At 35.7% G+C, this 26,543-nt stretch overlaps 1 protein-coding gene across 3 annotated transcripts in view; it reads left to right on the forward strand.

Moving 5' to 3' along the window:
* The first annotated feature begins 1,169 nt into the window (after positions 1-1,169).
* Positions 1,170-26,543, forward strand: part of LOC129898751 (uncharacterized) — a 32,949-nt gene continuing 7,575 nt past the window's right edge. For all 3 annotated transcript variants that reach the window (XM_055973407.1, XM_055973410.1, XM_055973409.1), the window contains exons 1-8: positions 1,170-1,271; positions 1,355-1,421; positions 1,525-1,623; positions 2,800-2,976; positions 12,258-12,337; positions 14,631-14,670; positions 18,406-18,513; positions 23,755-23,835. In XM_055973407.1, the coding sequence (XP_055829382.1) occupies positions 1,410-1,421; positions 1,525-1,623; positions 2,800-2,976; positions 12,258-12,337; positions 14,631-14,670; positions 18,406-18,513; positions 23,755-23,835 (597 nt within the window). In that variant the 5' untranslated portion in view covers positions 1,170-1,271; positions 1,355-1,409. The remainder of the gene's footprint in view (positions 1,272-1,354; positions 1,422-1,524; positions 1,624-2,799; positions 2,977-12,257; positions 12,338-14,630; positions 14,671-18,405; positions 18,514-23,754; positions 23,836-26,543) is intronic.

A 26,543-nucleotide genomic window follows, 5' to 3' on the forward strand; every position in this document is an offset into this window, starting at 1 on the left:
CAACACCTATATTACCATATGTCCAGCCCAGACTCAAAAGTTCACACAATTCTATAATCAATTTCCTAAATCTCAAGCCTACAATTAAGTCTCAATTTCCTACACCCTCATTATTACCCATATAATCATTGCAATCCTCAACTAATGATTGGCTATGGAAATTGTCTCAAAACTTGAACCACCCTACACGCAACAAGTTATATATATATAATATTTCCTTCAATGATCAGTGCATCACTTTAGTCATATACCTAGTAATTTAATTAGTGCTCACTTGATTGAGACTTTTAAAGTTCTAAACTGAATGGTTGTTGCTGATAAGTAAGTTTTTGTTGTTTTCTATTTTTTTTCCTTTTTCAAATTAATTATGTACTAAAAAAATAAAATGTAATAATTTATTTTAATAAATATGGGACAACTGGTATAGGATATTAAATAAATTATCAATTTATCCCATTAATTAAATTAATTCTCTAAAATCACCCATCAACTAATTAATCGTAGTTACCTAAAAGTCTAAAATTTCCAATTTAAATTTACGGAAATGATCTTTTATGAAAGAGGAAGGACTCGTTCTAAAAATAACCTAACGGGTCATTACAAAGTTCTTGCTCGTTAACCCAAAAAAAATTTCGATTTTCAATAGTGTTCTTGTACACAAAATCATATAATTCATATAAAAAAATGACTTACAGTTGGCGACGACAAGTGACAACGTTGAGTGTTTGGACAAAGTGACGGTCGGCGGCGATGAGGCGAGGTTGGTTGCAGAGGAGCCGCTGATGGTGGTCGTCTTTTCAAGTTTGAATGATTTTTATTTTTTAAATAGGTATATGTTGAAGAATGGGGTGTCTTTGTAGTTTAAAAAGATTAAGAAGTTTTGGTAATATTAATTTGGTCCCTAATTAACGTAATTAAATTTTTAAGTGACTTTAATCATTTCCTTGGTCAAAGAGTCACCAATATTAAAAATAAGATTTAAAAGAACATCTGGTTCACTTTTCACCAATCTAAAGGTATCTATTTATTTTGATTGTATTTATATATTTTTGATAATATCAAACACTAATTGAGTAGTCTTTTTACTTAAACACTACCTATTATATATTTTAATAGTATTAATGAGTAATTAAGTAATATTTTCGTTGATATCATCGAATTATCAAGCAATAAATGTAAATTAGTTAATGGCAGCTGCTTTTGAATAGTTTTTCTTTTCGATACTGGTGTCTTTTCCCTCAATAATATGGGCGAGACTTGTTAATAAAGAGGTAATCCTATCAACTATTGCGCCATCTCCTTTGATTTTGCGTTTATTAGGAAATATACTCGTTGGTCTGAGTCCCATTTGCAGGAGGAATCGTTCGGAAGTGTGGATTATTCAGACAATACACTGTATAATTATAATAATGGAAGAACTGGTAAGAAGCTATTAGAATTGCAGAATCAAGTGGGTCTTTTGAAAAATGACATTTTTGAATTCGGTCAATCAGCAATTATTAATCCTTATTTGCTTCGAATCAGAAAAAGGATGACTTGCTGAGTGAGATACAAAAACTACAAGAAAAAATTGACAGTGATCCTACTGCGCAGAAAGTATTATCGCTTCTCCAAACGTCCAAGGTGGGTGCTGAAGTTCACTCTCTTTCAGTAAAAGATTGTATATGCTTTGTTTTTGATGGGTTTAGTGAGCTCTTACTTTGAAATAGTTTTTCGCGTAGAAAACCTATCATTGTTTAACCTAAAATTCGTTTATTAGATCAATCAGTTAAATTATTAATAATGAGGTCATAATTATTGTAATTAATTCAATTTTTGTTTATTCTTGATAATGTGAATGTAATTGGAATAAAGATAAGAAAATAACAAGACGATTAGCCAAATTTAGTTAATTGATAAAATAAGAGATAAAGAGATTCTTATTGTATTTTCTGGCCCGTGGATAGTGAACAATGATCAAGGATAGCGTTCATTGGGAACATTTTTAGTAACATGTGTATTCAATTGGTTACAGTAGTGGGGAAGAGTGGGGGAATTTATAAGGTAAGCCAGTGATTCACGCTCATTTCAGCTCTTACATGGCTAAGATCATTGCCATTAGATGAGATTAAATGGAATCCCAGATATCTCGGAATCTGCCGTTGTTTGAATTATCTCCTGTCCGGGTACTCTGAACCTACCCGAATGGATTCTTCCAGGGTCCTGCTGTCCGGTGTTATTAAGTCGGGTATAGGAGATGATTATTGGATGGTCCAACAAGTATTTGGTCTGATTGGTGTTGATTGACTCAATGGTTGACTTGACACTCAACGGTTGACTGTGATCCTCTCTATGCTTTTAACGTGTCCGGTCAAATAGTCTTCGCTTCCGGTATATGTTTACCAAGACAATCAAATTGTTGCATACTGGTCCTTGTGGATGATTAAATAATAACACTGTTAAAATTGTTTCTACATTTTTGGATGAAATCCTTTTCTTGAAATGAAATGTTTAACCTGATATCTGCTGGCTTTTGCGATCATGTAGGTGAGCATCATTTGTTGCTTACCCAATATCTCAACCTAGGTCAGATTTTAAATCTTAAAAAATTAAAAGATTCCATGCAATTCTATTGAGATCAGTTAATCTTTTTTCGGCGTTCTCATCATCTTTCTTCTCTTATATATACTCAAAATAATGGAAGCATTTTCTTTTTTAATCTCATTTTAAAAGATTGTCTTGTCACATGGAGCTTCTTCTTTGATGTCCTTTTACCACGCTTAAATGGAGATGACCAACTTTTGCTTTGGATTCTTTTAGGCCCTTGACAGACAAGAATCTGAACTCCAATCTAGGTGCCTCTTAGAACATGGTAAATTGCAAACTAAGGTTGATGAGTTTGAGGAGCTACTGCAAAGAGGCAAAGAGGGGATGTTCTCTGAATGTTTGGACCATACTTTTCAGGTTTCCGCTGAGAAGCTTGATTCTGCAAAGAGGGTAAGAAAACACTTTACTTTTTACTAACATTAACAAAGAACTAATAGATTAAATTATGCCCTTTCACATGGTGGGCACGCAACGACATGACCCAACATAGCCAGCCCAGCTTTTAAATTTATGTGAGCCCCCTGACAAAGGGCGGTCTGATGAGAGCGGGCCTAGTAGGACTAGCCAGCTAGAAGGCTGGCAAACTTCTGAAGATGAGGTGCACATGACACCTTAGGCGAATCCCATATCGAAATGGGAGAGGAAAATAAAGAGCTTTATAAGGCATAGCTCAAGTTCACATGGTATGCACGCTTTTGGGGCTTGATGTTGTGTTGTACGAATGATAAATCCGCACCAACAATACGTCCCATGGATTAGGTTTGTGACAATTTTAATTCCCTTTTTGCTATGTCAACTTACCTCCAACTCACTTCCAACACCTAAATCGACATCTACATCAATATTCAAGCGCCAAAATTAATTATCAACATATAGTATAACTCAATTGACATGTTTTAAAGCATGACACAAGTTTAAAAGTACCTAAAAAAATGTGGGGAGTGATAGATTGAGTTCGGATGCATAGTGACCAACTTTTTCAGTCAGAATGATAAGCTAGTAGATGTTCTTACCAAATCCCACGGAAGACCTTGGATCGAGTATATTTGTAACAAGCTTAGAGCTTATGATAGATACGCTCCAACTTGAGGGAAAGTAGTATGATTGTATAAGATTTACAATAATTAGAATTGATTTTATTAGGAATTTGATTATGATTTGATTTCGTGATTATACACTTACTATATTACAAGAAGTTACAATAAATTCCCAACCAAACTTGGGGGATTAATCAAGCTTCTTACTTGATTTCTCTCTAATTTCTCATGGCTGGGCCAATGTTAGTAGCCTTTGTCTCGTATGCTTTGTTTATGCTTCTTACAAAAGTTTATGCTTTGTTTGTTGGCTTGGGTGTTCATCATACAAACTTAGATATTGCTTCAGTTTAATAAAAAAAATAAAGAATTATATTTACTTTGAATCACATCAACCTATTCTGTTTAATCTATCATGGTTTATTATGCTGTATGAATCTTCTGTACATCACTTCTACATTGTTATGCCCCTTTTCATGATATTTTTGGAGGTTGTAGTTAGTTGGTAAGGACTGAGACCATAATTACTAGATTCTGCTTTACCTCAAGAAAGGAAGACGAAAGAGGAGATGGGCATGGAAGATTGCTCCATTTGCTCTTATATGTGTAGTGTGGAGAGAAAGAAATATAAGAGCTTTTGAAGGAATTAAATATGATTTTGTATATTTGAAGAATAGCCCTTAATCCCTCATGTATCTTTGGTGCATGAAGAATAGCCCTTTATCCCTCATGTATCTTTGGTGCACCCATGAGTTTTCTATTTGTTCGGATATCTTTTTTGGTATACTACTTGTATACAAGAGTTTTTTCCTTTTATTAATGAAATTATTCCTTACTTGATCACAGAGAAAAAAGAAGTAAATAAATCCACATTTGTTTAGGGAGGTTGTTGAGAAACATACAAAATAGAAGGTATCTTCAGGCTCTAAAAAGGTAATCTAAGATGGAAGTACAAACTTGTGGGTATAAATCCTCTTTGCTAGATTTGGTGGTTATTGTGGGACTTGAAAATATCATGGGGTCAAATGGACACGTTTAACATTTACCTTCTATAGCTGGTGTTATTTGCAGTGTTCAACTAATTATACGTTTTAAATTATGCACAAGTGTTTGAAAAAGAGCTCTTTCTAAATGTTCCGCAAAAGTGAAATTACCTCCAAACTAGAGTTATTTGAACTCCATCTGAGACTATTGTTAGGTGCAGGCAAAAGCTTGCAGTCAGTGGCAAATGTGGATTCAAGGTATAAATGTTTGAGTTAATCAGATTATAACTAACAAAAAGTCAATATAATGGCTCAAGGTCTTAAGTTTCTCTTATGTAGGTGAGTCAAAATCTATGTTCTCACTAACTTTTCCTTGTTTCTAGGACATTATTTTTCATGTCTTACTTCAGAATTACACTATGGTTAGCATGAAATATTCTGTGTAAGTGTTAGTAATGAAGAATTTTAGGGGATTGAAAGAACTGGGGAAAAATCTTGCTTACGATGTGTGTGAAATACAATCTGAGAGAAAATATTACAATGATCCATAAATTAATTGTCTTTACACTAAGCCCTATTTATATATAGACTATACAAACACATAATACCTATCTTCCTATGTGGGATTATTAGTTATTATACTTAGTATCTAACACTCCCCCTTAAGCCGTTGCATATAAGACTCCCCCTTAAGCCATTGCATATAGGAATTCCTATCTTCCCATGTGGGATTCTTAGTTATTAGTTATTATACTAAGTATCTAAGACTCCCCCCTTAAGCCGTTGCATATAAGTCGTGTGTACCGAGCTTGTTACCGATGAAACTAATACGAGGACTAGTGAGGGACTTGATGAAAATAAATGCAAGTTGATCATTTGACTTCACAAATTTTGTAACAATATCTTTTGAGAGTATCTTTTCTCTAACGAAGTGACAATCAATCTCAATGTGTTTAGTCCTTTCATTAAACACCAATTTGGAGGGCATCTTGATTATCACACATTTCATCTGACTGATTTCTCTGAACTTCAATTCTCTGAGCAACTGTTTGATTGAAATTAGCTCGCACGTTTCCATAGCCATTGCTCGATATTCTACTTCTGCACTAGATCAAGCAACAACACTCAGTTTTTTGCTTTTCCAAAACACCAAATTACCTCCATGCAAAACACACTATTCAAACATAGAATGTCTACTAGAAGGTGATCCTACCGATCAGTGTTTGTGTATTTAACAATTTGCTCATGACCTCGATTCTCGAATAGTAGTCCTTTGCATAGGCTGATTTTATAAATCGAAGAACACGAACAATTGCATCCCAATGACTATCACAAGGGAGAGTCCATAAATTGACTTACAACACTCATAGGAAAGAAAATGCCAGGTCTAGTCACTGTGTGGTAATTCAACTTACCAACCAACTGCTATATCTTGCAGTGATCCTGTGTTCTGGTAGAAACTTTGCATTTGAATCCATAAAAGTGTCAATAGGTCTACAACCTATCATTCGTGTCTCTTCAAGAACGTGTAAATCGTACTTTTGTTGTGAAATAACAATATCTGATCTAGACTGAGCGAACTCAACACCTAGAAAATACTTTTAATCTACCGAAATCCTTAGTCTGGAAGTGCTGAAAGAGATGTCACTTCAGATTAGGTGATACCATCAGGATAATTGTTGGTAATAACAATATTGTCAACATAAACCATAGAATAAATACACAATTTGGGAGATCAACTACACTACGTGTCATACCATCAACCTGAATAATCGTGGTGTACTTATCAGATCAGACTTGAGGAGACTGTTTTAGACCATAGAGTGACCTAAGTAATCAACATACAAGACCACTAGACTCCCTATTGAGCGGCCAAATAAGGTGGTTTGTTCGATATAAACCTCATCCCAAGGACACTATGGAGAAAAACATTCTTAATGTTCACTGATAAATAGACCAATGGCGAACAACAACTATGGATAAAAAAAGGCGAACATATGCTATTTTAGACACGGAAGAGAAAGTATTATTGTAACCAAGGCCAAATATCTAAGTATACCCTTTGGCAATAAGGTAGGCCTTTAGCTAACTAATTTGGTCGTCTAGACCAAATTTGATTGCATAAACCCAATAACAACCAATAGTAGATTTACCTGAAAGGAAAGGAAACAATTTCTAAGTACTACTCACATGTAAAGTGGGCATCTCGTCAATCATAACCTGTGCCATCCTGGATGAGACAATGCTTCACCTGTAGACTAAATAAAAAGATACAAGCATAACGGGGTGATGACATACAATGATAACTTAAATGGGTATAATGGGGATTAGCATTATGAGTGGATCTTACAACTTTTCAAAATGCAATTTGTGGACTAGGAGGAGAGAAGTCCGCAGTAGGTGTAGAGTTAGGTGCAGGACGTGAATTAACTGTGCTTGATGCTAGACACAAATGACTATGATAAGTCAAGAGTGGTGGCTCTGTGGTTGGGGATGTAGGGACGCAACATGACTCATCAAAATTTGGTATAGGTAAGACCACAAATATATCAAGATGTTTTTTTTTTCTTTTACTTCTACTAACCATCTTGACTTAAGATACTGACAGAGGTTAGGTTAATAGCAACGATATCATTTTTGAACCCGAGAATAACCAAAAAGGACAAACTTGAAAGCACGAGGAGTTAACTTTATCTTTCCTAACAAAGTTATGAACATATAATGTGCACCCAAACACACGAGTGGGAATAGAATGTAAGGGTGACCGCGGAAACAATACTTAATGCGGAATCTGATTCTAGATGGAAGATGGAGGTATTGATTAATCAATAACAATCCATGAGAACGGCGTCGCCCCAAAACAACACAGCTGGACATGGGACTAAATGTGAAGTGAGCGAGCAGTGTTAGGGAGGTGCCTACTCTTTCTCTGCTACTCCATTCTACTGAGGCGTATATCATAATCTTGTTAAACTGAGAATATAAGTATTCCGAGGCATTGTCACTGCAAAAATTGCTAATATAAATACCAACTTGACTTTTTCTTCAACACAACTCTACAATATAGAAAACAACTCGGAACATTCTTTCATTAAGAAAAACTAAGTATATCTTGAATGAACATCAATGAAGATAACAAAACAATGGAATCCAAAGGTTGAACTAATTCTACTAGGACCCCATATATCAGAATAAACTAAAGAAAAAAACAAACTTTGCATTGCTCGGAGCACTATGTAGAAAGGTTGCTTGGGTATGTTCTCCAAGTTGATGTGATTCACAATCTAATGTAGACATATTAGGCACCATCTTTTGAGCCTGGGGTAAATTTTGATGTGTCCCAAACGTCTGTGAATTATGTCTGGAGGTTCTGTAACAAGACATGCTTGGGGCCATTGTGTTTCACGCCCTATGCTAATCGTCTGTTCTATACTGTGGTCTTGCATAGCAAAAGAATCATCAAGGAATATTATGGCTCAATTGAGGGGATGAGTCAATTAACTAACAAATGCAAGTCTAAAAAGATATCCAGAGGCAAAGAACAAAATTTAGAGTATTTAAGGATAGGGAATTAGCTTGTCTAACTCCTGCTTTTGTTTGGAACCCATTGGCTGAAGTAACAAAAAAAGGGGTTGTGAATATATATTATTTGACAAAAGTGATTTATTACTAGAAAAATGGTTAGAAGTGCTCGAGTCCCTGACCCATGGGCCAAGAGTATGCCTTTGATGCAAAGAATCACCAGCAACCAAAGTATCAGTTTGAGCAACTGAGGCTATTTGCGGAGATGTCTTCTTACTTGCTTGATACTAAATGAACTCATTGTATTCCTCTTTAGATAAGGAAAACCTCTGGTACCTTGGTGTTGATCTGAGCAACTTGAGCATTTTAGGGTGTTTTGACAAATGCAAAGAGTAGCATATTTCACGAGAATATCTAGACTTATTACAATAACTACACTTGGATCGATGTCTTCCAAAACGACCCCCTCCTTGTCGATTCTCACTATTTTGAGATGTCCAAGGAGTCAACATTTGAGGATGAAGAACTGTGTGATTGGGTGGCGTAGTTAGGCAAAGTAATTGAGATAATAGTTCATCAATTGTAGGAATAGTAGGACTAGACATACACATTGAGTCTAGGTCATTAGGAAGTCCAACAAGTGTAAGAACCAAAAACATTGTTTGTCGTTGCTCTTGTTGTTTTTCAATGGTAGCAATAACTAACATCAACTTTTCAAATTAATCCATGATTGCCTATTCCTGTCCTAAGTACATATCCAATTCATGTTTCTTTTAAATTTGTCACCCTAGGTATGACATCATAAAAATGAGATATCATTAGTGTATAAAGTGTGGTCCTTTTCCCAAACTGAATAAAATGTATGAAAGGGACAAAATAAAGGCATCAACTTGTAGTCAATAGATTGCCACAAGTGACTACATAATTGAGCATCAATCCTTTTTCATTGTGCTCGAGCCTTGCCATCTCCCTCGATAGTTCTTTGGTTAAGTGATCTTAAACACCTTGATCTTTGCACCACAACTCAATCGAGGAAGTCCTGGCTTAATAGTTTGAACTTCCAATTAAGGGTTCTAAAGTGAATATGAAACTTGAATTTCCTATTCTCATTTTCTTTTGAACCCAAGTATATCAAACTCAAAAGATATATTCGATGGAAGAGATATCTAGCAAAATCACAGCTGAAAAAAGTGAAGAAACAACCACTAGAAACAGGCTGAAAAATAGTGAAGTCACTGTACAGTTGGAAAACACTGTTCTAGTGACTGTTTACTAGAAAAATCCCCGTGGGTGGGGTTGGAAACAACAAGTGACCAGCATAGGAAAAGACTCCGACTTGAAGAATACCGGAAAACCACCTCACACTTCAGCATGTGACTTTACTTGCTTTCCATAACACCTAGATGCTGATGACGCATACAAGGTTGGCTGCCGAAAAGTCTTACTAGGGTTTGATCTCCGGTCGATGACGAATCTTGTGGTAGTGTTGGTTTTCACACAACACTGAAGTAAGAAGAGAATGATGCAAAACAACCAAGACAGTTGTCGGATAATTGAGGCTCAGTGATTGTGTTCTCTTTACCTGAATATTTTTCACCATAGCTTTGATACCATGTGTAATAATGACCCAAGAAAATATTATTAAGATGCGTGAATTAATTGACTTGCATTGAACCCTCTTTACATCATACATGATATGTGCAGTATAACATACTATACAAATTTTACATAATACATGATATCTGCGCAGTACAACAGAGAGTTTTATGCTGCATACGGGAATGATGAATCTCTCCCGAAAAGGAATCTATTGATTCTCTCTGAATTAGTTGGACCGTAGGTGTGATGATTTACTTCATGGGTGAGGTCTGTGGACATTTCTTTTTACTCTTTTTCAAATTTGATTAATATTGGTTGATCATGTATTTCATTATAGTTCTATTATTTTAGGTACTTTTTATCGAAATATGGACAAACAAAAGCTTAACTCCGAAGAAGCACTTCATGAAGCATTCCATCTTCAAATGTGGGACTCGCTGGTGGTTTGGTATGTAGGATGGGATAGACAATGATATCCCATGGGATTAGCTATCCCACCTTCTATATGGGATAGCTAATCCCACCATTTTAGTACAAATGATGGGAAATAATCTCGGTACTAATTAATACTAATAGCCGCACACATGATAAAAATAATCCCGGATTTTATATCGGGATTGTTATCCTTATCCACCAACCAAACAACTGCTTAGGGGATGTATCGTTGGTGGGATAAGGATAATAATCTCGGGTGTCCTATGAGATTATTTTATCCTGTCCTTGTAATGTGTATTATTTAGTCCGAGATTATTTATCCTACCATTTTAGTATAAATAGTAGAATAAGTTATCTAATATAAAAGGTGCTCAAACAATCCCATGGGATATCCTTGCTATCCCATCCCACCAAAAGGCCAATGACAAAAAATATTCAAAAGCACTCAAAGACGAAATTCTATTTTCAAGACAAGTCAAGATATGCATGAAAAGTTATATTTTCAAGACTAGACAAGATATGGATGAAAGAAAGATTCGTGTTAAACAATCAGCTACCCATAGACATGTGAGATTTACCTTTAGTTATCAGCTGCGTATAATAGTTATCAACTACGTGTAAAATAAATGGTGTGTATTAGTGTACGGACACATGTAAAATATATAGCATTTATTAGTTAGACAATGATATCCTATGGGATTAGCTATCCCACCTTCTATATGGGATAGCTAATCCCACCATTTTAGTACAAATGATGGGAAATTATCCTGGGACGAATTAATACTAATAACCACACACATTATAAAAGTAATTCCGTATTTTATCTTGGGATTGTTATCCTTATCCCACCAATCAAACAACCGCTTAGGGGTCGTTTGGTTGGTAGGATAAGGATAATAATCCCGGGTATCTTATGAGATTATTTTATCCTGTGTTTGTAATGTGTATTATTTAGTTCCAGGATTATTTTATACCACCATTTTAGTATATATAGTGGGATTAGTTATCTAATATAGTAGATGGTAAAATAATCCCATGGGATATCCTTGCCTATCCCATCCCACCAACCAAACACCCCTTTGGTATATTTATTATACTAATTATCTAATAAGATGCATATGATAGGCTATGTGTTCCTTGCCATCGTTATTGAACAATAAATGTTCAATGAAGGCAAAAAAGGATAATAGAAATAGTCTCGTGAAAACCCAAAAAGCAAATAAAACCATTCAAAATGGGAATGCTTTTTCTCTTTTCATATCTTGTGTATTGTATACTCTAAATTTTGCTTTTTGAAGTGTAGTTACCATGCTAACTAAGGAAATTTATAGGTCAACATCTCAATGGTCTTTTTGCTCCACTAATAAGTTTGCATTCTGCAAAAATCTTTAACAGTATACCACCCTAATTTTTACTCTCTCTGTGTTGACGCCAATTTGAAAGTTAAATGCAGAGTTATTTTCCAAAGATAGGAAAATATATACTCTCCAAAGTAAAAATGGACCACAGACTTAGTTGCTGCTTGTGAGATATTTCTTTAGTCTGGTACATAGAGAAAGCTTTGTATTCCTCCTCTCCTTGGCTAAAGAACTTCCCCAGGTCCGGTCCTTAACATGGATCTTGGTTTCTTGTTTTTTACTTCTTGCATATCTCACGATAAACCCCATATTGATGAATTTTCTTCTTTCAGCTCTTAAGAAAACAATGTCGAGTGGACAGCTCTGCGCATTAATTGCTTTTATGTTTCATATTTTAATGATCCAGGGAAAGTTGACATCAACTTAGACTATTTGTTAGATAGCCAATGTACCATTATCAGTTCTACATTAAGATGTTTAGTCTAACAAACATTAGGATTGCTAATACAAGTATGAGCGTCCTTGCTATGCAGTCAGTTCTTTTAGCTTCACCTGTCAACTTACATTGCATGCATCTTCCTACTTAAATTTATAGCATCTTTGTTTTTGGATAAGGTAAGATTTAGATTTACAGCATCTTTCTACTTAAATCACAGTACCGTTGTACTTATGTTCACTACTATAACTTCACCTTGATGATGTATGACATATTAGAATTACAGTTCTTTTTCTTTTGATAGGAACTTGCAGCTAATTTGAGGTCAACTCTGTCATTTAAACGGCAGCTCGATGATGTGCCATCACAAGCTGAACTCATTCAGTATGTTCCTCTATTAGTGCTTTTCCATTTTGTGCATTATATTCCTCATACCTGTTGAATGTGGAAATACCTCTTTAATATATTCGGTATACAAGGAGCATGAATGTTGAATCGGTGTGGAATTGTTTTATTGAATTAAAAACCAAAAAAATTCTAGCTCTCTGAAAAAGTTTGTCTGGAGCAAATTCAAGCTAAAGATTATGTGGGAGTCTTTTTTGTTTTGTTTTGTTTTAATAACCGTGGTGTTTGGGCCAACTTTTCCACCACTGTAGGTATTGGGTGACTCTGTCCACCAAGGTTTTGATAGATTGAATGAAATCACCTAGTACTTTTGTCTCCATTAAGATTTGAACCTGATATCTAATGATTGTTAACCCACTTCAGTGACTAATAGGCCACACTCCTTGGGTGCAAGGTTATGTGGGAGTCTATCCTTATCTAAAAGTACTTAAACTCTTTAAGCTTTCATCATTTATCAATGAAACCTCATTCCATCCTAGCCTAAATGTTGTAATCCCTTAACTTTGTGTAGAGGTGTTTGCTTCTAGAATTAATAGGGTTGCATTTAACTGTGAGATGAATGAAAGCAATTAGTTATGATATTTAGAAAACCCTGGAATTGGCTTTCACCTGTTGATTATCTGGTTTTAGTTTGTTGATGAAACAATCTACGCAATCTGTCTAACTACTTTATAGATGCTTCAAGTTTATTAAGTGAAAGTACAACTTTACAATTTTAGAGGATTTTATGTTTGGCTTTTGTCCAAGTTTCAATGTCTTACTATTGTGAAGTATCTAAGTAGGAGGGGTATTTGATTCTCCAGCATCCCTCCATGATGATTTGGGGACGAAAACGGCATAAGGGCATATTTGCTTGTAGGATTTAGATGTATTCTAATGGATTATAGGATAGATGGCCTTCTTAGTTCTTGGTTATTTAGGTAGTATTGAAATTCTGTTTGGATTAGCTTTTATAGGTGTTTTTAAGCCAAAATACCTTTTAAGCAGCTTTGTAATGTTTGGTAAAACAAAAAAGTGCTTATAAGCACTTATGTTTAAGCCAAAATAACAACAATAAGCCAAAAGTCAATCCAAACAGGCTCTTAATCTAGAAAGATGGCAGAACAAAAGAATAGAAAATTTGATGGCATCACATATCAATTGGCCCTTATAGAACCCAACAATTTGTTTTTTTAACTTTTAATGAGTTTATCCAGGTATAAGAAGTTTTTAGTTCCTCAATATTGATATCTTCTGATCTCTATCATTTTTCTTGAACAACTTAGGTGCCCAGTCATACTAGTTTAAGGTAAAAATAATCTAATTCACGGCCGTTATGTCATGATATCATATTTCTAGTAGAAGTTCATCCATCAGCCCACTGAGTACAGCAGATAGCAAATTGTGCTCAAGCTTGCATTCACTAACCAAAACAATTAAAGTGGTGGTGCAAAAACATTAACTTACTATCCTTCTCTTAAGTGCTTGAAGCATGCTCGTTAATACACACATTCTCTCTCTATTTTCACTTTCCCTCTTTCTGTCAAAAGGTGAGCTGTTGAACGTCTATTTGTTACTGTTAAAGTTCCATACTGGTTAAATTAGTTGTACACTTGTATTTTACTTTTATGCTTTTGGGCAATCCTCATCACTTGAGCTAGCTTTTGGGTTCGTATTATGCCCAATGTGCATTTTCCTAACATGACATTAAAGTTTGACCCCTCTCTGATGTTGGGTTACCCAACATTGGGCCACTCGATTATGTTACTACAAGCTTCAAATGTTTAGTCCAGGGCATGAGGGAATCCGACATCGGTAAGTGTATATGTTGTTGCCTCCTTATAAGATTTGTGAATTCTCACTACTTGAGCTTTCTTTTGTGGGCGAGTTATACTTAAGATCCATTTATCCAACACGTACCTTCAGTTACTTTCATATAATCATATTACATATGTTAATTATCTCATCACCTCTCTTAAAAATTGAGCATCAATTGTATTCACTCCCATAGAATTTGTCTTTATTTCAAGAATAACATTCCTTTGTTACTGGCTTTTTATGCATTTAGAGTGCAGCATAATGTTTTTTCCGAAGGATGAAAAGATGCTATTTTATAGTCTACATGGCTTGATCACTACATTGATCCTATTCAAGGTCCCATTGTCTCTTGTATTAAGTATTTATAAAGTTGAAAAGATTTCTGTGTAGGTGTGCCTGATAATGTCCATGAATTTAGTTGGATTTATCTAACATGCCTTGTATTCATACTTCTGACAAAGCTTTTCTTCTGCAGGTATGAACTCCGGTTTTCAGAACTTTATACTCATATACAGGTACAAGCATAGTTAGCGGCTTGAACCTTCATTTGACCATGACTCACATTTCAGCTCCTTGTCAATCACTTCTTTTTGAAATTGGTAACTTTGTGTTTATATATAAGTAAAGAGTAGTATATGGGTTGTACTACAAGCATACTTTACAGAATCCTATGATCCTATGTCTATAATGAATCTAGAACATCAATAATAGAGACCGGATCATTAGACCAAATCTGATTACACCAAAAACATAGAGTCAAGATACAATTCAACTTGATCTTCTGTATACTATTTTCGATGTTCTCAAAACACCTGGCATTTCTTTCCCTCCATATAGTCCACCATATACTGGCTTGTATGATTCTCCATCTGCTTCTGCTGCTTTTGCCCAATACCCCTATCTCTTCCCAACTTTGAAGTGTCTGTGTGATCTTTCCTGGCATGGACCACGATTTACCTCTCAAGTTTAGAAATGACCTCCATAATTGTCCTGTAAACTTACGGTACAAAAGAGGTAGTTTACAGTTTCTGCCTTCTCCCCACAAAATAAACATCTAGGGCATAATGTTATCCGCCTCTTCATTAAGTTATCCTGTCTAAGCATTGCCACTTTGGATAAGAGCCAGAAGAAACAGATTATCTTATAAGGAATTTTGACTCTCCATATGTTCTTCCATGGCCGGTTGATAAGCCATTCGTTGAGGAGGTTCAGTTTCTTGTATGCTTTGCTAACCTTGAATGTGCCGTTCTCACAGCCCTACCACCATAGTCCATCTTCCGTCTTGTGTCCCACTGAACAGGCCAATTATGTTGAAAAACTCTGCCACTCTTGGAATTTCCCAATCATTAATCTGTAAGGTGATGTCCCCACCCTTCCTGTGTCCACATTTCTGCTATGGTACTATGTTGTTGTATTGCTATGCTGTGGAAGTCTGGAAGAGGTTTTCCAGGACGCCTGCCTCATGCCATTCCTCTTTCCAAAACCTTGTCTTTCCCCATTGTTCACTTTAATCTTGGTGTTGCTCTTTAGTACATCCCATAGAGTTCTGATAGACCTCCACAGGTTCACTTCACATAGTGCAGTAACTTCCTTTGTCATCCACTAATCTTCCTCCTCATATTTTGCTTCAATGACTTTTCCCCACAAAGCTGCTTGTCATTTTCATACTTCCAGAGCCACTTCATTCTAAGGGACTTCTTGTGGTTTTTCAAGTTCTTTATGAGTTTATTCCCATTCCTCCATGTCTCTTTTCCACAAATCACCTCCTTCCATATAACTAGAGTATACCCTTTTCTTTCTTTATTTCCCTGTCATAGCAATTTCCTTCTAATTCTGTCCAATCTGTTGATAATTGTGAGAAATATTGGAGAAAGATATTATTGAATTTTGTCTCTACATTATTACACAGAGACCCTATTTATAGACACTACAATACAATCATTTACCAAGTTCTTCTATTTACTATTTCTATTCCTACTCTAAGTAGGATCATATATACTTATTCCTATTCTAACACTCCCCCTCAAGCTAGTGCATACAAGTCATATGTCCCTAGTTTGTTAGAAATGTAATTAATACGAGGAGCGATGAGGGGCTTGGTGAGATATCTGCAAGTTGATCACTCGACTTCACAAAATTGACAGTCAATCTCAATGTGTTTCATCTTCTCATTAAATATTGTATTTGATGCATAATGCTAGTCAATCTCCATGTGCTTGGTCTTCTCATGAAATATTGGATTTCGGGGCATAATGTCGATAAAACACAGAGTAATAAATTCTTGAATTGCAGTGTTGAACTTCCCAAACCAAGTTTGAGAACACTGCTTCAGACCATAGAGTGACTTACATAATCGATATGCAAGGCTACCAGACCCCCCTGAGCAATAAAATCAAGTGGTTGCTCCATATAGACTTCTTCCTAAAGATCACAATGGAGAAAAACATTCTTAATGTCCAATTGATTAAAAGGCCTATGGAGAACGACAACTATAGATAGAAGAAGGCGGACATATGTTATTTTAGCCACGGGGGAGAAAATATCACTGCAATCTAGCCCAAATATCTGTGTATACCTTCTACTTCTTTTTTTTTTGCAAAATTTGAAGTAGAAAGAAAACACTATAGGAAAACTCAGATTTCTCGTAAACAATGCAACGGTTGATGGAAAGTGCTCTAAATCTGGTATAAAATATGTGGAACATCTCGAAATCAAGAGATGAGTAGATCTTAAATAAGAAAATCATAGCCGCCCGCCGACAACGGAAGCTCTTTGATTCTCTACAAAGATCGTAGAGGCTCTGATACCATGTGAGAAATATTGGAGAAAAATATTATTGAATTGTATCTTTACATTATTACACAAAGACCCTATTTATAGACACTACAATACAATCATTTACCAAGTAGGATACTATTTACTATTTGTATTCCTATTAATATTCTTGTTTCTATTCCTACTCTAAGTCGGATCATATATACTTATTCCTATTCTAACAATAATCAATAGTGATATCATGTAGGTTGGAATGGAATCTAGAACAGAGTTAATTAGTTGACTCTGCCTCCAAGAGACAAGTATTGTCCCTTTCATCTGACCAATTTCTTCTCACATTTTTCAATCACTGTATCCAAATCTCAAAAGATTTGGATTTAGCTCCCAAAGGCATCCCAGGAATGTGGTTGGAAGGGGTCCCACCTGGCCACCCAGTATTGTATTCAGAGACTCCATGTTAGCTACATCATTTATAGGATATAGAAAACTCTTTCTCCAATTGATATGTAGCCCAGAAATCCCTTCAAACAGAACCAGTATCACCCACAGATACTTGAGTTGATCTTCTTCAGCCCCACTAAAGATGAGTGTATCATCTGCATATTGCTGATGAATCACTTCTAGGCTTTCCCTTCCCACTCTAGCCACATCAAATCCTCTGATCCAACCATTTGTATTAGCAGTCTTGACCATGTTGTTTAAACCATACATTGATTAGACCTTTTTGAGCTCTGAAGAATCCTGCAGGTGGTCCATCAACCTACGACTTCTTTCCACCCATTAGTACCACACTGAGTTGTTGTCTGTCCATCTTGTATTGTCAAAGGACTTGTGTTCCTATTGAAGTATATTCTGTTTTCCTCCATGGGCAGTTCTGAAAAGAATGGATTATGCCTGAGCATACAGCAGATCTACTTAGTTGCTGGATCAGTAGAAGGGGGAGAAAATCTAAGAAAAAGTGGTGGAGTATAATACCATCATGCATTTGGTGGGCTATTTGGAAAGAAAGAAATAGCAAACAAGGCTAATTCAATAGAGAAACTCAAATGGAACTGCTTGACTACTTTTGTTTTTGGTGTAAAGAAGAAGGGATAGAAGAAGCTGCACAAATTTTGGATTTTATAGGCACTTTGTAATCTATTAGCCTTTTTGTTTTCTCTTGTTGGGAACCAATTTTTGGAGGTCTCCAGCATATCCTTAATGCTGAGGAATACAACATTATCTTTCTCAAAAAAAGTTCTGAAAAGAAAAGGAGATAGGGATGAAGCTAACACAGAAGGTGCTAGCTTGTGGGAGGGGCGAAAGAAAAAAAGAATGAAAGGATTCCGGCAGGTCACCACTGGAAAAGGTGGTTTCTCTTTCCTAGGAGAGAGAAGGTTCTTGGGACCTGTGCCTGGGAGCATAAGTTTTCCTATTACAATTTTTTTTCACTTCCTTGTCAATCACTTTGTTAACCTCTAAAATGGGTCATGCAGGTCATGGATCGTCAAACCCGTAAATACTATGCTACTTACAACACATTGTTGGAGATAAAAGAATTGATGCTAAAGGAAACATCGTTACTGAACTCCATAAGGTCACAGGTATTGTACTAAGCAAAAGAAACCTATATCCTTTTGGTGTGTATAATACTTTTATGTTTTTTCTGTTTAAGTTAATGCTACTGATTTGGTGGGAACCCCGCATACAAAATGTAGAGAATCTTATTAAAAGGTCATGATTCTTCACATAGAATGTAGAGATACGAATTATCAACGCTCGTAGATATATCAAAAAGTGCTTCAAGAATATACCAAAAAAAAAGCTCATCTGTTCAAAAGCACTTTTGACTGCTTCCAAACCTCTTCTTTTTCTCTTTCCAAATTGTCCATGTTAAGGGTTCTGTTCCCATTCTATTCTTCTCGTCTTTCCTCTAAATTTCCATCCCAGGAATAATTCCCTTATCGTCAATGGCATCACCCATTCCAACCCTAGATATTCTTAACATCTTACATCATAAACTGTATGCAACCAAGAAACAAAGTAGTAAATGGTTATCTGCTCTGCGTGCATGCACATGAAGCACCGATTGAGGTGGATATCTTTCTTCTCCTCAAGTTCTTTTGTTAAATGGTTCCCCATGCTTCTGTCCAAGTAAAGATTGAAATTTTCCTTGATGGCCTCAGGATCCATATTGGGTATGCATAAACTATCTCTTCTCCCTTTTCAAAAGTCACTATAGAAATAGGTAACACCGAACACATGATCCTTTTCTCTTTCCATGACTGACATTCCTTGTTTTATATGATATTTCCTAACAAACTATTCAGCTCTTTCATATCTCAGTATGGCACGTTTGTTTCTTCAGAGTTCAGACGTTCAAATCCCTTGGTATGCTTTCTCCTTATTCCTTGCAATCTTGGCCACTTTTTCTGTCTTCTTGCTCGATATAGTGAATATTGTCAGGAAGGCATCATTGTAGAGCATTTCCCATCCGTCTTTCTTGCCAAAAACTAATTATAGTGCCCCTTCTTCGCTATTTCATTATGCCTCTCCATAAAGATATGCCATGTGGTTTCATCTTGTGGTTGGTTTTCCATCTCTCCATTTCCTCCCATAATTGTGAACAAGGATCTTTCTCCACAATTCATTCTCTTTCATCCTGTACCTCTGTGTTAAGGTCCCTAATTTTGGATCGAGCCGCTGGAAGATTAACAGGAATATCAGGCCCAACATGCAGGTCTAAGCCCTTGAATTTTGTTCATTACCTTCCTTTGATTGCTAAATTTTGCAATTCATTAAGGGGAATTGCAGACTTTGGAACTTGTTTGAGAAAGTTCCTAATATCTGTAGTTTGATGGAGTTCCAACCCATTTTATTGATAAATGTCAACTCAAGTCCTAATATCTGTAGTTTTGATGGAGTTCCAACCCATTTGTTGATAAATGTCAACTCTCTTAAATAGAGGTTGGATAAGCAAGAGTTCTAACAAATGGAAAAAAACAAGAGTCCTGATTCACTCCATAGAGGGTTGCAATAAGCAAGAGTTCATATTTTTTTATTTTTGTGAAGGAACTCCCAAGATTAACAAGAAAGGAATCCTAATAGAACGCTTTGATACCACTTGAGTATCGGGTTACTCAAAGAAAAACAAAAAATTATGCAGAAGCGAAATATAAAGATTAAATACGTGAAATTAAGATAGGCGCAATTCGAGAATAAAATCCCCAAACTTCGAAATGTAGTGCTAAGAACCCTAATTGATTGCAGTAGACCTAACTAGCGAAATAGGTCTAATCATGTTTATTAGCAAATTCAATTCAAGAACTTAGATGCAAGTGATTTAGACTCCTAATTGAATAATTAAAGACAATAATTAGTATAGGAAAATTACTTCTCTAATTAGTTCAAATAAAAACCATAGATATCAAGCACATGATTAATCTTACCTCTTAAAGAAATCCTTCTTGCAAGTTTATAAGATAAATCCCAAGTAGCCAATACACAAAGTTGTAAAGAAAAGGATTCTCAATAATATTGATAAATAATGTTGTTTTCTCAAAGAACAAAATCCACCTCATGATCCCTGCTTGTATATTTTAGTGTATCTGGTTAGAGAGGGATAGAAGATGTTTTGATGGGGAGTCAGCTTCTTTAGGTATTTTGAAGGCAAGGTGTTTTGTCAATTTGCTTAGTTGGTCCAGTCTGTACGTTGTTAATGCAGAGCAATTTCAGGGACTTTATGTCTCACTAGTTCTGGCTTAGATAGTTTGTATGGTCAGCTAGTGATTTTTTTGTAAGCTTCAATGCAAGATCTTGTAATTGTTTGCATCTTCTTGATTCCTCTATTAATACCACTTACTTCATCAAATAAATATCTCATGAAGTGGCAAGTCTAGTGCCGGCATCCAAAAGAAGAAAGATCCTCGTCATGTTGTTTAGAAGGTACTAAAAGGGGGTGCAATTCACTGTATTGGCAAAAGGAGGACCTTGATGTTTGTCGATATGCGAGTCGATTGCAGACCTATTCATGGAGAAAGGCCAGGGTTGTGTCAAGGCGATCAACTCCCTATCTCAGCCCGTTGGAGGAATAGCTTAGGGATTTCTGATAATTTGGCTCTTCCGAGGGAAAGTTTAATACTCCCTCTGTCCCATTTTATGTGGCACTCTTTCCTGTGTAGTCCGTCCCAAAAAGAATGTCACCTTACTATAATTGGAAACAATTTAACTTTAAAATTCCTTTTTTACCATTTATGAAATGATTCTCAGCCACGCAAATAACTAAGGATTGTTATAGACCACATGTTTCAAAAGACTTCTTTTTTTCTTACCAAGTCAAAGGGTGCCACACAAAATGGGACGAAGGGAGTATGTTCGTGGTGATCATGGATGATTTCAAGTTGATACTAGACTTGGAATTCTTGCAGGGAAGCAATACTGTTCCAATGTTGTAGCCTGTAGGCAGATGCGTTGTTGATGATGGGGGTAAATGGGGCGAAACCCTGTATTATTCCAACAACACCAGGGAAGATGTCCGACGGGAATATTTCATCCCTGCAACGAAAAAAGGGAGTTAAGATACAAGAGCCTACATTTCTGTCTACTCTTTGTATTGTTGACATCAAGCATTCTTCCAATCCCATTTCTATGACCGTGGAAAAGCTCTTGATGGAGTTTGATGATGTGATGCCGCAGGACCCACCAAAGCGACTTCCGTCGAGGCTAAATGTGGATCACCAGTAACCTAATCTTGTAATCTATCCCAAGTAACAAGATATAACGACACAGTTAAGTAAGAGCTCTTCAATCAATCACAAAAAGTATGCAATTGAACACACAATCTAAAAAACGGCTTAATTGTAGAAAACACCCTCAACAATTCATCTAATAATAGATTCCTTAAAATTTTTAAAGGAGAGGTTTAACTAGTCATAATCAAACTAAAAAACACATACAATTGTAAACATAAGATACATAACACAAAAATAGAGAAGTGGAGAAGCTTTTTGATGTGTCTTTTTTAGAATGAACTTGAGGGTCTTCTAAACTCAAATCTTCTTGAGCAATGGAGTGTACTTCCTTCCCAGGTCGAGTCTACAACTGAACAGAGGTTTATGGGCTTTTATATCATGTCTCAGCCGAATGACCAAATTGCCCTTAATTCAAAATCGTAGAAAGATGCCCTAGCACGATGCACAGTGTTTGGTTTGGTTATCCAGTGTCCAAGAGCAGTGCTTATTCTCTGGCCGCTACCAAATTTGCCTAAGCCGTGATAAGTAATCCTATATCCCGTATAGCATATAAGCCTCTGTATCCACATGTACGCCCATTTCACATATACGATACCCCCACATACATAGTATATATGTCAAACAAGTCAATTTGGAAAGAGTTCACTCAATGAGGTCAAAGCCTTAACTTTCTCTGTGTCCAAGCTAGCCTTTACCTTTGTGAACCGCCTTTCCTCGCTCTGAATCTACCAAATGAACTTTGTCTATGCATAAGAATACTGAACGAGGTCAAACAAGGTCACTGGACTCGATTCAATAATTCTAGACCAAGTGTAAGTCAACCCAAAAAGTCAACTCCGAACCAACATGGACAAACATCAAAACAAGATTCACAATCGGGTTATCCATTTTCTAAGGATTTCAAATTTATGGTTAGATTCTCATTTCAAGTCCATTTGCATGCTCAAGACCTCAATTTAGTGATTCTGTGGTTTATGTCTCAAATCCTCAATCTTATCCATCTAATTCCAAGTTTAGATGATAGATCTTAGGTTAGATTCATGAAATAGATGTAGATCCAAGTTAGAATGACTTATCTCAAGCTTGTAGATGAAGATCTAGTCAAAATCCTTCAAAACCGTGCTCTCCAAGTATCAAATGGTAAAGAATGAAATAAAAATCACAAAACCCGGGCTATATCTGCAGTGCTGGTCTCACTGGGGCACTGCTGGACGCACTTGGGTGAGCAATCCACCAATTTTCAGCTACAAAATTGGCCAAGTGCTGGCTGCACTTGGCCCTGTTTCAGTTGTCAAAATTTTAGCTTTTTGTCCGATGATGTAGAAACTCACCCCAGTCTCTCGAGTCCCAAACCAAACATCCCAACAAGTCCTAAAATATATATGGACCTTAGGGAAGTCTTGAACCGTGAAGTAAAGCACTAAAACTCAAAACTAGAGGTTGGGATATTACATCTCCCTACGCGATGACCATGTGATGGGGAGTTACTTTACTGTTTAATATGCAATTTCTTCACCAGAATCTTCCAGTCTCCGATGCTATGGCTATGCTATGCGCCAACCCTCATGCAATTACTCCAGATTTTGCATGTTTTCTTCATTTTAGCTCAAACTTTCTTCTTTTTCATCCATGACTTCCTACACATTAAAATCCTCAAATTTTAGATCAATAAGTCATTTTTCACTAATCAAAGCACATAAAACACCCCAAAGTATGAGGTGAAATGCATCAAATTATATGTCAAATGACTTATTGATCCTATTATCAATAAGTGAGCGAGTTGTATTTGATTGTTTGTTCTCTTGAAGAGTGGAAAGACTTTTGCTGCTTTTCTGAGTTCCTCTTCTTTTGTGTAACTGTACTGATTCAACACAGATTAAATTTAAAAGAAATACTTTGTAATCCGTCTTACACAATTTTTAGTTCTCTGTTAGTTTTCTTGTGTTTCTACCATGTAAGATGTATATTGATTTCTTGTTGATATTTCAAACCTTATTTGAATCTTCCTCCCTTTGTGTGATGATCCATCCTATTTGTTCTGTAGAATCTGTTGATTTCTTTGATCTTTTCACCTTTTTGTCTTTCTTTGTATAGTTCAAAGATGCTCTTACTAGCCCTGCTGGTCGAAAGAAATTAATTGATTCCATGGAAGGAATTCTGCACGGGACTCAACAGGTATCCATGCTCCTCGTTCTTGAAATGCATCTCTACTAATACACAAGGGAGAGTGAAGCAGTTTCTTGGTCCCTATCCTTGGGATAAAATTCGAATTTAACTAGTATAATTAAATGGAGCAGAAAATTGACACGTAAAAAGATGCACGTTGCGCTTGAAAAAATGGATGTTCTGGTGATTTAACAAAACCGTGTCATGTGTTTTAGTTTTATATCATGTATTCAGATATATATATATATATATATATATATATATCAATCTAACATCTTTTAACCTGAGCTACTTTTGGGCCTCAATGTAACTAAGAGCAAGAAGAAAAACGATTTAAAGTGAAAAACATTGAATAGAAACTACAAAAAAAAAACTGTTTTATACTTAAGTACCTGAAAAGAATTATCTTATAGTAGTTTTAATTCAGTCACAGGATTCGCTCAGTCTTTGCCAAGATTAATAGATTACTACTTTTTTCAAATGTCAGTTTGTCATGATTACTCTACTAAGCTTTTTCTCCAATTTATTTGATTGAGTGAGAAATTCTTAAAAACAGGAAAAGAATAATCTTATAATAGTTCTAATTCAGTCCTAGGTTTCGCTCAGACTTTGCCAAGGTTATTATATTACTACCCTTTTGCAAATGCCAGTTTGTCATGGTTACTCTAATAATTTGTCATGGTTACTCTAATGAACATTTTGTCCAATATATCTGATTGCGTGAGAATTTTTTTAAAATAGAAAGGATAAAGAAGATCAGTTTAACTGATACCCATCAGTGTCTTAAAAGGACTGAGTGCGACGGGAGACATTTTCTCTAATAAGGGGTGAGGCATAAACCTCGAGACACTTGGCGTAAGCCCAAGGAGCCTTAATTATGTAATATTTTATAAATTAATATCATAATAATAAATATAGAAAGAAGGAAAATGTGTATAGAAATACTTCATCTTAAGATGCTAATAAGAGTCATCAATTGATTTAAAGACTAATTAGAACTTGCTTCATCAAAAAAAAAAAAAAAACTAAACAGACTTTAAAAGAAAGTTGAAGTAGAGATTTATAAACTAGCTTGAAAGAGCAAAAGAACTTGAAAAGAAATAAAGTGAAAAAGAAACCTAATCAAAAACGTTGAACCAGAGTAAATGATGAAGGATGAAGTCTTTTTGCTTTTTAATTGCAAAGTAGTCATTTTCCCCTTTACCTGACAGCAGACGAAGAGATAGAACAAAAATTAGGACTAAGAATAAAAAAAATGACTTTAAGTTTTTTAACTTTTCAGAATTTTATAAAAAACTGACTTTTGTGTTTTGGTATTAAATTAAAGACTTGTTTAGCAATTCTAGTTCTAATTTGGAGAGGCTTTCTAGGCTTACGCCCTGAAATAAAAAACCGCCCAATGCCTAACGTCCTCCCAGAATAATAGGGCTTACACTTTGCAATATATATTTACCCCAGGTTGCTCCGGTGCACATTTACTTCTCCCACCCTGGCGCACCCTGATTCGCCCCAAAAATGCCTTTTAAAACACTTATATACATCTAGAGTGTTATGATTATTTACACAATCAAGTTACTTTTATCTATTGTCACTAAGCTACTTATTTTCAAGATTATGAGCTACTGGTGTTAAATAAATTTTACTACTACTGTTAATACAGGTTGAACTCTAAAAATATTTATATCCAACTCTTTTCTATTTTTTGTTTGTTAAGATAAATAATTTCCTCTTCCTTTTCCTGTGTATGTTGTTGTTGTTCCTTTTCCTTTTTCTCGCCAGTCTATTTGGGTAGCATGCAGAAAAGAGTTAGATCTTATTTTTAATTGTTTTCTCAAGTTTTGAAACAAATGACTTTGACATTGTAGTGCTATTATATTTGGAGAAAATAGCATCTGTGTAATAGTTTTCATGAAAGTTTTCTCTTATCATGACACCCTCAATTTCAAATTCTAAAATCTGAATGATCAACAAACGTGCAGAGAGGACACTTTTGTAACTTAAATAAAAAATGTTTAAAACTTCTTACACAAGACGCCTGCTCCCTCTGCGTAAAAGAATTTGCAATATTTCAATATTAGTTTGTTTTGGAAAGAATAACATATTTTTAAATTTGGAAATAGTATAACTTGAACTTTCCATTTTATCTTTTATGGCAAGCTTTTATGACAACGTAAGTGTTGTGGCATGTATAAGACCACAAATTTTAAAAATCTTACCACCACTTGAGGAAAACAATAATAATCACATGCTAGGACCGTGCTCAGCATGGGCATCACCCCACCTATCATTGTGCAAAGTGATGGTGGATTGCAAATAAAAATTGCTTGTAAGATCTAGAATAGGTTCTGTGTCGCGACCCAACCCCGTAGGCCGTGACTGGGGTCCGACCTGGACCCCCCGTATACCTAGCTATCAACTGTGGTCAAATTGAACTGTAAATAAAACAATATCATGTAACAGAGCCCCACTGGGCGATAACATTTTCATAAACTTGTAGCCCTTTTCGTTTGTATCACAACATGACAGGGCACGCAAGCCGACAAGACTGCCATAACATAATAACATATATCATATATCATGTAGACCCAGCTGAATCAAACTGACATACACAACCCACATATACATGTCTGCAGACCTCTAAAAATATTAACGACAACATATGAAGGGACAGGGCCCCCGCCGTACCCCTGAATAGACACAACAATTTTACACATCAA

This window comes from Solanum dulcamara, chromosome 8 (assembly GCF_947179165.1).
Source record: "Solanum dulcamara chromosome 8, daSolDulc1.2, whole genome shotgun sequence".
In the NCBI taxonomy this organism is placed as follows: Eukaryota; Viridiplantae; Streptophyta; class Magnoliopsida; order Solanales; family Solanaceae; genus Solanum; species Solanum dulcamara.